Raw genomic sequence first — 14,414 nt, 5'->3', positions numbered from 1 at the left:
ACACACACACACACACACACACACACACACACACAGACGAAGAGTTGTCAGTCCAGCTGAAGCCTGTCCCACATCTGTGCGGTGTGCTCTTTCCCAATACACTAAGCCAATATTTGACTGCAGCGAGTCCCACGGCCAGCTGCGCCTCCTCTCTGCCTCTTGGAGCACAAGGTAGCCTGCCACAGGGCCAGAGTCCACACCGACGGGCCCTGAAGTGTCAGAGGTGGGATGGAGCCCAGAGAAGATCCAGATGTAGACCAGGGAGTCCCAAGTTCCACTTTTTCTCTTTCCCTTCCCATCACCGCAGTCAAAAAGTGGAATTAGATCTGAAGATGGTAGACAGAGCTCAGTCACCTCCACTCCCAAGTCACCCATGCTAGTCTCCTCAAAACCCTGAAATCTGCTACTTTTTCCCCAGAGAAAAGAGTCATTCAGCTGCCCCTCCTCTCAAAAGGAGCACACTCTGGGGTGACATCACTTGTTATAGTTCAGCTACTTTTTAAAGGTTATAAACTGTTAGTCTCCCTGAGCAACAGAAGAGAAAGAGAACGCAGGAATAGTTACTAGGCTTACCGATGGTGGGCATTCAGGAATTCACTCAACTGATAACAACTTGTCACGCGCTACTCACATAGCCATTACTAGCCTATGAAGAAAAAGTGCTTCCCATTCCTCTTTATTCTTTGTTATCTACAAAACAGCTTTGAACCTAACAGTTTCCTTTGATTTCATTTGGTCTTCTTTATCTTGGCACCCCTGTGCGCTCTCCCCTCAGAGTTCGGAGCTGAGATGAGCCTCATTCCTGCCCTTTCCCTCCGCTGCACCTGTTTCTGAGCGGTCCAGCTGCAGTACTGCCACACGCTGTGACCTCGCGTGGGGACACCAGGCGCAGGTATTGTGCCAAGGAGATTCCAGCTGAAGGCCCAGGCCTGAAGCACCCAGGATCAGGGTCTTCCAGGACTGAGGCTCCCAAGAAGGATCTGGAGGGGGCAGGGAAGAAGGGGGTCACCTGTCTTACACCAGGTTGTCTCCAGATGTATTTTGAAACCAGCAAAAACCAAGGGTTTTGGCAGAAGGAATCTCTGCTCCTGGTTTTCAGCGACATAGACATGGAAATTAAGTGAAAATTGTTGGCAGTCAGTCTGGTTTTGTTTGAGCCGAGACTGGTAGGCAAGGAATTTAAATTTTCACTTCACCAAGTTGAATCATATCTCCAAAGTCTTCTCCTACCCCCTTGTCCCCATATCATGCCTCCTGGGTGATCCAGAGTCTCTTTATCCCCACGGCTGGTGCTTTAGCTGGACAGGCCTTGGTGGGAGGGCATCTTTGCTTTTCCTTCCAAGGAGGCGGGGGTAGAGGTGTGAAAAATAGTTGAAGTTTGAAATGGCTTCAGCAACGTGGCCAGCTCAGGGACCTGTCCCCGCCTTGCTAGACCTGCTGAGCACACTTCTGCTCCTCTGCAGCACTTGGACTGGCCTACTCCAACCTAGGAGGGGGAACACACGGGCTTCACACACCCCTGTGATTTGCCCCAATAACCCATATTTATGATTTCCAATTCTTCTCTCCGCATCTCCCCCATTATCTTAAACCCATTCCAATCAGTCTTTGCCCCAGCGCTCCACTGTAACCACGCCTACCAGGGCCACAGTGACTTCCATGTTACTAAATCCAACAGGCAGTTCTCATCCATCCTTTTTCTTAACCCGTCTGCAGCATTTGATGTGGCTGATGTCTCCCTTCTCGCTGATACAATTTCTTTACTTGGCTTTCCAAAACCCTTGATTCTCTTGGTTTTAATTCTACCTCACTGACGTTCTCCCTCTGTCTCCTTTGCTGGCTCCTCCTCTTCTGTCAGATCCCAGCTCTCTTTTCTTATATCTTCAAATTGTCGTCTCTAGCCAGATCTCTCTCACTAACTTCAACTCATATGCTGTATTACCTATTTGATTGCTCTATTTGAATATCTAATAGATATCTCAATTCAACATTCCCAAAACTCAGCTCATTTTCCTCTCAAAATCTGTTCTCTCACAACCTTCCATATCTCAATAAATAGCAGCCCTTCACTTCTATTTGCCTAGGTTAAATACCCTGGATTGCTCAGAGAGAGTGGTAGCAATGGAGGTGATGACAACTGGTCAGATCCCACATATCTCCCGGGGGGACTCCAGCCTGAGGTACGCTGGGTGCTGAGGAGTCCAGCCAGGGTCCAGGGAACCAGAGAGGCCCTTGCTGGAGGCCCAGCTCTGGAGCGTGCAGCATCTGGGTGTTTGGGTAGAGCTAACAGTTATAAAAGAAGGGAATCAAAATTGGCCCCAAGACTTTTGCCTTGAAACTGGTATATATCAGCTCTTCCTTCCTTATAATCAGTTCTCAGTGCAGTAGCCAGACAGATCATTTTAAAGCATAAGGTCATGCCACTTCTGCTCAAAACTCTGCCCTGGCTTTGCACATCACTAGAGTAAAAGCCAGAGGGGATGGGGATTTAGCTCAGCGGCAGAGTGCCTGCCTGGCAAGCGCAAGGTTGTGAGTTCGGTTCCCGGTACCGGAGAAAAACAAAAAAAAACCAAAAATAAATAAATAAATAAATAAAAGCCAGAATCTTACAATGGCCAACAAGACTGTAGCTGCTCCTCACCCCTACACTCCTGTGCTTCTCTGACCATAGTTCTACTCACTTCTCCTGCTTCAGACTCCCTGGCCTCCTGGGGGCTCCTGAAACAAGCCAGTCATCCTCTTGCTTAAGACCATTAAACTTTGTTTACTCTTCCTGGAGCACTTTACCCCGACACCCACATGCCCAGCTCACTCACAAGGAAAGGGCACTGGTCTGTTGTGTTGTATCCCAACCACACAAAGCAATGCCTGGCCTTTGCTGGGTACTCAGTAAATATTTGTTGTGGAATAACAGTGTCAGGGCTCAGTTGGCGATGTATGTCAGGGACAAACTGGAGATCTAGGAAGCCTTGGAGTAAGGCAGGCACGGGGCAGACAGGCCATGATCCCAGATGACAGGGAGGATGAGCACCTAAGAATGACGGAGTGAGCTCCTCCCACAGGCTCCCTAAAAGTCCTACCTACTGCTTCTGGCTTTTTGTTTTGAGACAGGGTTTTGAGATAGGGTTTTGTTATACAGCTCAGGCTAGCCTTGAACTCACTTTGTAGCCCAGGTGGGCCTTCAACTTGTAGCGATCCTCTTGCCTCAGCCTCCTGAATGTGGGATTACAGGCATGTGCCACCGTATCCTGCCTACCTATGCTTCTATGTATCTTACCTTTTCCTCTCTGGAACTCACTTCAAATTAGATCTACCAAATGTTAAAGCAGAAAGAAACTAAAGAAGACATCACTTATATTAGCTTGAAACTAAAGGTATACTTTGGGGGCTTTTTCATCCCAACTTTCTTACCGAACAAATACTAAGTTCCTACTTTATCATCCCCTCCCCCAGCACAAAAGTGACTCTGTAAAGCAATGGACTTTGAAGAAGATTCCAGAAGCAACTGGCAGGGTACATTACCTAAGCTTGGTATTTCTCTGGAGCGTCCCAGCATCCTTCTCCTGGACTTGTACAGAACATTCCTGTCGTCCCCATGAGCCCAAGCCCCAATCTGAGACCCGTGGGTTTAAATAAATCACTAAACCAGGAAGGAAGAGGTCAAATCAGTCTAAATGATTTCCGTGCTCTGCAGTTTCCTTCCCCAAATCAGCAGCAAAGTGTCCTTTCATAAAGAAGCATCAGTCTCTTTGGCAAAAAGAAGATGTCAAGTGAAATCCTTGGACCTGTTCTCTGTAGAAGCTTGTTTTCCTTGGCAGATGGGGGAGTTAACTGATGACAGTGAGTAAACCACTGGAAACACCAAAAAACAGAACTGCAGGCAGGTCTGGGTTCTGCTAATGACCAGACACATCCTTGGTCAGCACTTGGCAAAGGAGCCTTTTCATGAACACACCCAGTGACCCCTGGATGACTCATGCCCTTCAAAGCAAACCTGGGTATCCGCCTCTAGCTCCAAAGTCCTTCAGAACACGCCCCTTCAGCTGCCGTCATCTATCAGCAAACAGAGAGGGCATGCTAAAGCCTCATGCTACACTGAGGGGCAAAACTGTGGGTAGTGGCATGTAGCTTAAAGAAAGAACTTGACTGGCCAAGTATGGTGGTACATGCCACAATCCCAGCACTTAGGGGTGCTGAGGCAGGAGGGTTCCAAGTTCAACTCTTACCTAGGCAACTTAGTCACTTAGCGAGAAAGAGCTAGGGATGTGGTCCAGTGTAAAGGCCCTCAGTCCAACCCACAGTAGTGCAAAGAGAGAGAGAGAGAGAGAGACAGAGAGAGAGAGAGAAAGCAAGAAAAAAAAAAGAAAGGGAGAGAACCTGACCTGATCTCAGGACCCCTAAAAATGTCTCCACTATCAGTTTCGAAGAGCATGCTGGGAGGCAGGCTCTATTCAGGCGAAACAAAGGCTGAGCACCCATCCTGTTACCTCCACTTCCCATATCCACGTGAGAAACAGAAGTACTCTTTTCTTCAGACACTTGCATTGCCCCACAAAACAGAATCAGCGGGGCCCCAGCCTGCATACGCTCACCATGGAGCCCTAGAGCAGGGCACAGACCCAAGGGCTGCCGGACAAATGAAGTAGATGAGCCCCATATCCCCAGCTGCTCCTGTCAATGCTCCCCTTTGCTGTGCCTTCTTCGGCCTGGCGGTTTTGAATCAAACCTGGAAATCACTGTCTTTCACCTCTTCGTGCCATTCCTGCTAATTCCCAGGCCGGTGCTTACCCAATTCCAGAGAGGCTCGGGGAAAGCTGCTCACCTCCTAATCTTTGTCCATGTGAGGAGCTAAGCTGGTTACCAGGTCCCACACATAGAGTTTCAGTGCCCAGCTTAGCCCCTGACTCCTGTTTATACCCTGGGCCAGCCTCATCCATCCTCCTAAGTTTCTCAAGGGAAAGTGCTCAGGCTCAAATTCCTTAGCAGGCCTGAGGGGCGTCCAACACTAGCTGGAAGTGGGAAGACCTCTGCCCTTGCCTCTGCAGACTGAGCAAAGTCCTGTGGCTCCAGGCCACTGACCAAAACTTCCTGGGGAGAAAGGACACATTAGCTCATAGCTATCCCTTTGCAAAAACACAAATTAACTTCCAACCCCAGGGTCAATCCCCAATTGCCACAGACCTGGGAAGGGGGCCCTATGGCCCAGAGTATCTCTCTAGTGTTCTCCCCCAGCCCTCCCGCATTCACTCTGGCTTGTGTGCTTTCTTTCTCCAGAACCAGTGGGAGGCTTGAGCTTTAGGTTTGAAGGCCCCTATTCCCCGGGAAAGGGTAGGTGTTGTCTTACAGTACCCCCCCACCGTCTTTGTGGCCTATGACATGACCGCTCCCAGCATGTTTCCCAGTGACCGACCTCTGCATTCCATATTCCTTCAGCCCAGGCTGCGGGCTCATTACAAATTAGAATGCCTGACCTAAAAGCTTTACCTACCAGCTGGAGATCTTCCTAACCTTTTGGTCCACCAAAAATCTTCAGGACTTAGGAAATCCTCCTGGGACATCCCTCAGAGACTTGGGACTCCCTGGCAGTGGGTGAGTGGAAGCAGAATTACCACCACTGCTGTGGGAATGACAGAGTTACCACCGGGGGGTGGGAGTGGAATGAAGGAAAATGGAAATTCAACGTCATAGTAAACAGCTAGAGTTAACACTCTTCTCTTCACATATAAATTTTCCATTTGTGGTTGGAAATCTGTAAAAGAAGAACCACCAGGGTCAATGGTTAAAATGCGGACGGAGGTTGAGCCCTGGATCACTTTGAGAAATGTCATGGTGCCCGTTGAAGAGGGGGAAGACACAAAGCCACAAAGCCAAGGCCGAGGAATCTCAAGACCACAGAACAGTTTGGTGTGAGTACTACCACGAGTATAGCTACTGTTTATTAAGCACTTAATATACATTATCTCTAGACTTTACAACCACCTTAAAAGACAGATATTCCTGTCTTGATTTACAGGAGTAGCCACCAGTGCTTGGAGAGCTTAATTGAGTAACTTCCCCCATATCACATAGAAAGCAACAAAGCCATAATTCAAACCCAGATCCGTCCGGTTCCAAGCCTGCGTTTCCATTCCTATGTGGCTACACTGTACCTGACAGACCCTTAGGACACTCACATAGCTTTCTAGACCTCAGTCTCCTGAAGTGTCCTTAGTGGCCTTCAGGGTGCTTCTGATGCTGCATCTATGGACTCCCCAGGGGAGCAGTAAGTGCAGGAGATGGAAGCACCCTCTTCCGGGACGGGTGGGATGGTGCAGTGGCTCTCACCTCCCCCATTCTTGTAGCAGAGATAGGGAAACCTCCAGACGTTGCCCAAGCCAATGATCTCCCCGGCCACTGACAGCACAAACTCCATCTTGTTGTTCCAGTGCCCCCGCTCCAGAGTGCCATCTTCCTTTGCCTTTTTCATGACTGGATACACTGGTTTTGTTTCTCCATTACTGGCTGCGCCTGAGACCCCGCTATCCATCCCACCTGGAAAACAAGTGGGATGCTCTGTTACTGCTGGGAATCCCGAGAGAAAGGCTCCTCCCTTCATTAGCAAATTTCTGAGGGAGAAGATGCACTGTGAAAGGGTGAATCCCCTTTGTCTGCAGAACATTGTCCTCTCGTCCTTCAGTCAGACAGCACCTACTGGGACTATCGCTCCTCTCCCTTTGCAGGAACAAAGCGCTGACACCGATGGAACAGATTTTGCTTCCTCTACCCACGTGCTCTCAGGCTGGGACTTGGGGGCCCAGAAGTACTCATGTAGCCCTGGCTGTCTGAGTCCTCTCTGCCACACTGCAGCCCGCTGGACTATATTGGCCTGGGCTTTGGTTTCTTTACCTATTCTGAGGACAATTGAAAGGATGAGATTTTACATATTGTCAAAGCCACTTGTTTCTTTTGCAGAAGAAATAAGAAGTAATTATGACTGTAAGCAAGAATTTGGTATTTAGCATGTGCATTGTTTATAAAAGCAAAAAATTATAAAGTACGTAAATGTTTAAAAAAATGATAGAGAGTTAACAAATTATGGCAAATATATACAATGAACAACTATATAATCATTTAGAAACTGTAGAAAGTATACTGAAACAAACCCTGTTCACAATATATGAAGTGAAAATAGCATATGCAGTATGATATGTTTGGCAAATATTTTATAAAGTATTTATATTACTGGAAGATTAGGCTTTCTACCAAAATATTTCCCTCCTGCAGTTAGATTACAGGAATATTTTCTTAATCGATGTTTTCTATGTTTTCATCAAGAAGCATGTTTTATTTTTGTAGCATAAAAATAAAAGCCATTTTTTTAATCCTTCCAAAGGAATGTGGGAAATTGAGAAGTACAGTGGAACCAGTGACTTTGAACTGAGCTGTGTAGGCATTTATTTCTCCATTTCTTTCTGAAATCAAAGGAGAAAGATGAACTGCAGATTTTTCTATGTGTGTGTGTGGGGGGGTGTTTGTGTGTGTGATGACACATATAGAAATTTACAGCAGAGAAGACCGCAACCACCACCACCACAAAATAGGTATAAAACCATGGCTCTAAACTTTGCACTGTCAGAGATGTCAAAAGTCTCTTCTAGACTGCTGTTGGAGGGTAAGACTGTATGTGGCTCACATTCAGTCGGCAGCTCCTATAGATTAGGCATTTTACACACGGTCCTTTCATTTAATTCTGAAAACAACCCCGCGGTGTATTATTACCCCTACTGTGTAAATGCGATGTAGCTTAGCGAGGCTGCATAACGTGACTTGCCATATAACTGGCAAACTGTACAGCACAGACTTGAATGCACTCGCCCCTCCTGCTCTTTCTTTATATCCCTTCAATCATATTAGCTGCTGCAATTTCACTGCAGTGTCTTCTAGGGAGTCCCCCTGATTTCTTTTTTAGAGAAGTAGGCAGGGTGACTTTTTCCTAAGCCTCAAAAAAAAAAAATTCATGTTAGCAGAACTGTCTCAGCAGGAACCCCTTGGGCCATAGGCAGTTTGGCTCTGCCTCTCCAGTTAGGCCCCTGACAAGTCCAGAAAGTCAAAGAGAAAGTCAAGGAACTGATGGTACCTTTGCTCATTTGATAAATTAAGGGATGGGTTCCAAGATTACTTGTGGGCCAAGAGGAGAGAGGAGGAACCGCAGCAATGACCCCCAGTGGTCTCCTCAGTTCCTTTGAGAAGGGCGATTAAGGAAGGTCTTGCGGTCATCTGTGTCTCCTTCAACCAACTAGCGGATGGATGTCTTCTAGTGATGGAAAGACCCTCAGAGAAACAGTGGTCCTTTCCCATAGCTTCGCTATAGCTGCTTCTTAGGAGTAGCACGTTGCAGATGAAAGGACACTCGCTATAGTCAGACAAGCCTGGGTTCAAACCCTCGTTTTTTTCTCATACCACTCTCTAACTTCGGAAAAGTTAATGAATAACTCAGCCTTAGCTTGTTTCTTTAAAGTAAAAATGACAGGATATACTAAGCTAAAAGGAATATGTGTCTATATCTATATTCCTGTCAGAATTGATCATTACCTAATTTCACAGCAAAGGCTTTGATCACTTGAAATTAAACTCAGTGTCTTTCTCCTCAATATGGGCTTCTCTTTCTCCAAAGCACATTGTTCCTTAAGTCATGAGACACCCAAGATTCCGAAACTCAAGAAAATAGCACACAGTCTTTGCATATGCACATCTTAAGTGTCAGAAACATTTTCTAGGAGAAAATCAAAATTTGGCTTCTAAGTCTTGTGGATCTACCAACCCGCAACCTGAGACCCAGAAACAGAAAAAGAAAAAAAAAGAGAGAGAAGAAAACATTTCGAACCTTAGTGAAGTTGCTGCCAGAGGTCCAGTCGGGGGGAGAAGAATTATCTAGGGGGCAGAGGAAGGTGCTGGCTATTTAAAGTGTGGCTGGAGAACGCCTCTGTGGCACTTGTAATCCTAAACTTGGTCCAGCCCACATTCCGCCCTGGGGCCTCCCCTTCCAGTACAATCCCTTCCCCTGGGCCACCAGACAATTCACACAAGTGATTTTACAGCAGGGGACTGTGTACACACCCTGGCAGTTCAGGCCAGTTGCTTGTAAGCTTACTGGACAGCATGCGCTTTCCTGTGGCCCACGTGACCTTCCCTTTGGTGACCTCAGGATCTCTCCTGGAGGGATCCTGCCATTCTCCCATTTCCCCAACTTGAGTGCGCCTATAAATCCAACAAGAACAAGTTGCTGTGCGAGGTGTTTTGCAGATTAATTTAAAAGTACATTTAACTGACCTTTCTGGGGCTGGGGATGTAGCTCAGTGGCACAAGTGTCTGGCTAGAAAACACAAGGTCCTAAGTTTGATTCTTGGTACCAAAAAAAAAAAGTTCTTACCTTTCTGCAGTTTACTATCTGGAATGGACAATGATTTAGAAAAAAATGACACACAGACAACCAAACTCTGAGAAATCAGTTCTTCCTACAAACACACACACACACACACACACACACACACACACACCATAGAAAAGTCTGAAAAACATTCAATGAAAGGTTAATAATCTTTGCACTCAGTAGGATTGGGATCAGGAGATGACAGTAGAGGAGAATTTTCCTTCTAGTTGTTTAAACTTCAGTATTGTTGAAATTTTTAAATAATGTGCTAGAATTAAAAAAGAAATCTTTAAAAAAAAATACAGAAAAGGAAGTACAAAGGTTTAAAACAAAGCAAAGCCCTGACCCTGTTATAAGGGACAGAGCCGGCAGCAAGTGAGGCAGGCAGAGCTCATCCAGGAGGTTCATCTTCAGGCAGGCACAGCCCAAGGAGAGCACAGATGTCACTCCACACGGAGTGGAGGACCAGAGGTAGGTGCGCAGCTCAGCCATGTACTGAAGCACAGAACAGCGCGGTGGGGACTGCTTATGTTTGACCAGCCAAGTGCAGGACCGAGTCCTGCTTCTGTCACTTTCTAGCGTGGGGTCTGGAGTAAGGTATTGACTTCCTCATCTATAAAATGGGGAAAAATGTGCCTTATAAGTTTGTATAATATTTCCAGAGATAATGAGCACATGGTGAAGAGCCTAATACAGTAGCCCCCAAACAGTAGCCACTATTTATCCTTGGGAATTATATACCATGAGCTCTTCATGAAGTGGGTGGGACTGAGCAAAGCTGGGCTCCAGCCAGACTGTGAGCCTGAGTGAGGGCGGGGATGCAGTTGACCACCGAAGGAGGTCAGAGAAACAGGTCTGATCTGACAGAGGAGAGGAAAGGAAGGCCAAGCAGAGATTCTAACACAGTTTCTATTTCTTTGGTTTCTTACCCACCTTGAGGACCTGGGATAGGCAGGGAAGTCTGTCAGGAGAATATTCTCCTGTAGCTTCATGGAGTTTATTATTCTTAGATTTCCGCTGCCCCTTTTTCTCTTCCTTTCTACCAATCCACCTATCTGATTTAACTGTGTAAAGGAAAAGAGCAAAAGGCCCTTTGAGAGACCACAAGCTCTTGGGAAAAAGTCCCTTGGGAAGTAATGCTGTGAGTTCCATTTCTATTTATTGGGTGGGCCTTACTAATGGTCCTAACCCGTGGACGCACAGAGTTTTATAAACTTCGGCATTTATAATCTAAACTACCAAAACTAGAGTTTTTTTAGGACCCAAATTCATAAATCTTAGAGGTCAGGATATAGTACGGCTTTAGGCAAAGTGATACAGCCTCCACTGCATGCTTGCACGTGCAAACAGCTGGGATGGTAGGAAAGGCTTCCAGGGACCAGGGCACCATGCAGTTATTCTGAGCAGTCATCAGTTACTGCTCTTGCATGAAGGAATTTTGATTCTTTTTTTTTTTTTTTTTTTTCAGTACTGGGGATTGAACCCAGGTCTCTATGTATGATATGCAAGCACCCTACCACTGAGCAATACTCCTAGCCTTTTTAAAACTTTGAGACAGGGCCTCACTAAATATCCCCAGCTAGCTCAAACTTGGGATCCGGCCTCAACCTCCTGAGTAACTGAGATTACAGCAATCCTTTCCCCCAGTTCCCTTTATTTCTTTTATTTTGAGACTGGGTCTCACTAAGGTACTAAATTGCCCAAGCTAGGTTCAAACTTGCAATCATCCTGCCTCAACCTCCTACAGGGGCTAGTGTTATGGCTTGTGCTTAGATGTTCCCCTAAAGCCTCATACGGTCATAGGTGGAGCTTTTTCGCATGTGGATCTAAGTATATGACGCTGGAATTGATTTATGGTGCAATGCTAGGCTCGAAGGCGTTAGGATTAAGGGTGTGAGTGTTAACAGCCCTGAATAGCCTGGATAAGACAAAAAGGGCACCAAAAAAAAAAAAAAAAAAAGAAAGAAAGAAAGAAAGAAAGCTACTGTTAAAGCTCTTTGCTTGTTTTTCTACCCTCTACCTGCCATGAACTGTTTCTCCTCTGCACTGCCTCTCTGCCCAGCCACCCTGCCTTGGACCCAGCCGATTATGAACTGAAACCTCTACAAATTGTGAGCTAAATACTCCTTTTCCCCTTTAGCTTTGCATGTTAGGTATTTTGTCTCAGCAACAACAAAAAAAGTAAATAATACATCTGAGATTACAGGCATGCACCATGAGGCCGTGTTTTATGTTTTAACATAACTGCTACCACATTAACTTTTTTTTTTTTTTTTTAATTTGAGACAGGATCTCACTATGCAGTTCAGGCTGGCCTCAAACTTGTAGAGATCCTCCTGCCTCAGCCTCCTGAGTACTGGGATTGCAGGCCTGCGCCATCACACCTGGTTTGTCTGGAGCAGCTGAGGTGGAGATCATTCACACACACATTCAGAGCCGAGAGAACGGAGCAGTCAAGGCAAACAGGTGTCCCAGCTCTGAGGACATGGGGCATGACAGTCGAGCTAGTTGTTAGGCAGAGTGGTTTCACCTGACATCAAACCGCCGCATGTATAACTAAATGCACTGCAGTTGTTGAGCAGCTCTGTTCGCCAACAGGAGAGAGAGCTCCACCTGATCCCAGGCTTCTGTAGCTTGTCTTCATTTCTTCACCTTCTCCCCACCCTTCACAGTTCTCAACCCAGAAAGTTTGAAAGCGAGGCTGGCCACAGCAGTTTGTTGCCTGAACAGGGACCCAGGGAGTGGGGAAGTTCATCATTTAGCAGGTGAGAAGGACACCCCTCGTGTGCACACAAAAGGGAGAGAGGTGTACTGAGATCATCAATATTGAGTCCAGTGGTGTATTGATATCCTCCGTATTGAGCCCATTAATATCCTCAATACTGAGCCTATATCAGGTATAAAAATAGGGCAAATAGTTCTCAAAAAAATGTATGTAGAAATGATGTATATAAATGTATATAGAAATGCTTGTTGTATTATTGATTTTCATATTTACTTTTTCTTTGTGGACCTTGATCAGAGTGTCTTGAAGGTCGTATGCCTGTTGAGACAACCATAGAGGATTTGGCTCAGAGCAATATTTTAAAATTAAACCCCGAGCAGAAAAAAAGATGGCAGAGCAACAGCCCCCCTCATAGAACTTGAACCCTCTAGCTTTGCTCAATCAGATAAGGAAGGAAGGGTGAGGGGCAAAGAAGACCTTTCTCCACTAGAGGAGTGCTTCACTGCCCAGAATAAAACAGATGAATTTAACTGCACCACAAGTGGCTACTCCTTCTTTCTCAGTTCAGGGAAATTTTGCTCCATCACAGGCTGAGATTTTCACCCTTCATTAAAAAGAGTCATCCTTTAAGTTAACTGTTCAACAATCAGCCTTTAAAAATGAAATAAATGTTATAAAGAGGCTTTTGAAGCACACAAACAATGGGCTATGCTGTCTGAGATGATTCAGATTTATACAGACGCTGGCCCCTCATGTGTACAAAGGGCTACCTTGGCAGCAACAATCACTCAGGTCTTCATCCACAGTGTAGAGAAGAGGGAAAGAACAAGGTTACTTGTTTCAGCTGTAGAGGCAAGGAACGTTTTGCCCAAAATTGTTCTGCTGCACCTGTAAGGGCAGCACAGCCATTATGTGTCCCTTCAACAAAAACCTAGTATCTGTACAAAGTGTAGATAAGGGTATCATTGGGCAAATGAATGTAAATCCAGAACTAACGTGGAAGGCCAACCTATCATGGGGAAACTTCAAGCAAGGCCTGGTGGGGCCCCACCAAATAGTGGGGGCACTACAGCACAGAGAGCTCCTGGGGCATCCCAGATCACCCCAGCTAGGCCCAGCTTGGTGTGGTGGGTTGGACCTGGTGTGGAAGACAGCTATGGTGGGACACACCATGGAGCTGGTGTCTACGGGCTGCTGAAGGCTGTGATGGGCGGGCAGAGGGACAAAAGCTCAGCTGGCCCCGCCTCCTGCATGCTGCAGTATGAGCTCCACTGAGCCTTTAAACTGCCTGCCTGCCCACGTGAGCTCAACAGCTGGATGCTCTTGGGCTGATGGGTGAGGGAACAGGCAAACAGGCGAGTGGGCAGTAGCAGAAGAGTGACACCTTCACTGCCTCCATGGCCAGCCCAGGCAACCTACAACATCCATGAGACTCCACAGTCCACCAATTACCAGGTGATGATGAAGCCAGGGTCCATGGCACACACCTCTGGTGGCCCTTGGCTGCCCATGGGCACATAAACCTGACAATGGCCCAGCCTATATGAGTGCTGCCCTTCCAAATGTTTTGTAAAACTTTTCACATTCCTCTTATCATGGGAATTCCCTATAACCCTCAAGGTCAAGGAATTGTTGAGTGTGCTCACCATACACTCAAAATTCAACTACAAAAACAAAAGGGGGACTCCTTCCCTACAAAATTCACACCTCATAATAGACTGCATGTGGTATTATATACTATTAAGTTTTTAAATCCTACTAGGGATGGGACTACACCAGCAGAAAGACAATTTAATGAGGTAAAGGAAAAGAAGCTAGGAAGGATCCTTTGGAAAGATCTTTATAATGGACAAGGAAAAGGACCCAACCCAGTGCTAATTTTTGGTCAAGGCTATGCTTGTGTCTTTCCAGAAAATGGTGAATGGCTTATCTGGATGCCCAGTGATGCACTTCAGCTGTATCATGGACCCAGATCCAGAGAAGTTGGTTCCACCTCTCAAGAAGCTGATGCTCAGTCCTGTGGCAGTGATGCCTCAGAGACTGCACCACAGCTGATAGACAAGAATGGAGCTAAATCTGACCCAGGATCAATTAAAGAAATTGACCCAGGATGCCAAGGAGATGATAACCAAAAATGGGAATCAAAGGTCTGAGTAGGTGACAGAGCGTATGGAGATAACTGAGCTAAAAGCTACAGGAAAGAAAGGGACACAAAAGGTGTCAATAAGGGGCTGGGGATTTAGCTCAGCAGCAAAAGCGCCTGCCTGGCAAGCGCAAGGT

The 14,414-nt window shown here is 46.3% G+C and overlaps 1 protein-coding gene across 5 annotated transcripts in view; it reads right to left on the bottom strand.

The window, feature by feature from the left end:
- Slc6a13 (solute carrier family 6 (neurotransmitter transporter), member 13) overlaps positions 1–14,414 on the bottom strand; it is a 73,947-nt gene that overhangs the window by 32,224 nt on the left and 27,309 nt on the right. Inside the window, exons 1-2 of one of the 5 annotated variants that reach the window (XM_005396014.1) lie at positions 8,864–8,949; positions 6,325–6,531 (exon numbers count right to left, since the gene is read on the bottom strand). In XM_005396014.1, the coding sequence (XP_005396071.1) occupies positions 6,325–6,526 (202 nt within the window). In that variant the 5' untranslated portion in view covers positions 6,527–6,531; positions 8,864–8,949. Of the gene's footprint in view, positions 1–3,522; positions 4,262–4,822; positions 5,424–5,488; positions 5,750–6,324; positions 6,532–8,863; positions 8,950–14,414 lie in introns of those variants that run through there. The other 4 variants (XM_005396017.2, XM_013520165.1, XM_005396016.2 and 1 more) reach the window with 4 other exon arrangements.

This window comes from Chinchilla lanigera, unplaced genomic scaffold (assembly GCF_000276665.1).
Source record: "Chinchilla lanigera isolate Chin_1 unplaced genomic scaffold, ChiLan1.0 scaffold00053, whole genome shotgun sequence".
Lineage (NCBI taxonomy): Eukaryota > Metazoa > Chordata > Mammalia > Rodentia > Chinchillidae > Chinchilla > Chinchilla lanigera.
This window is presented reverse-complemented; position numbering and strand designations above follow the sequence as displayed.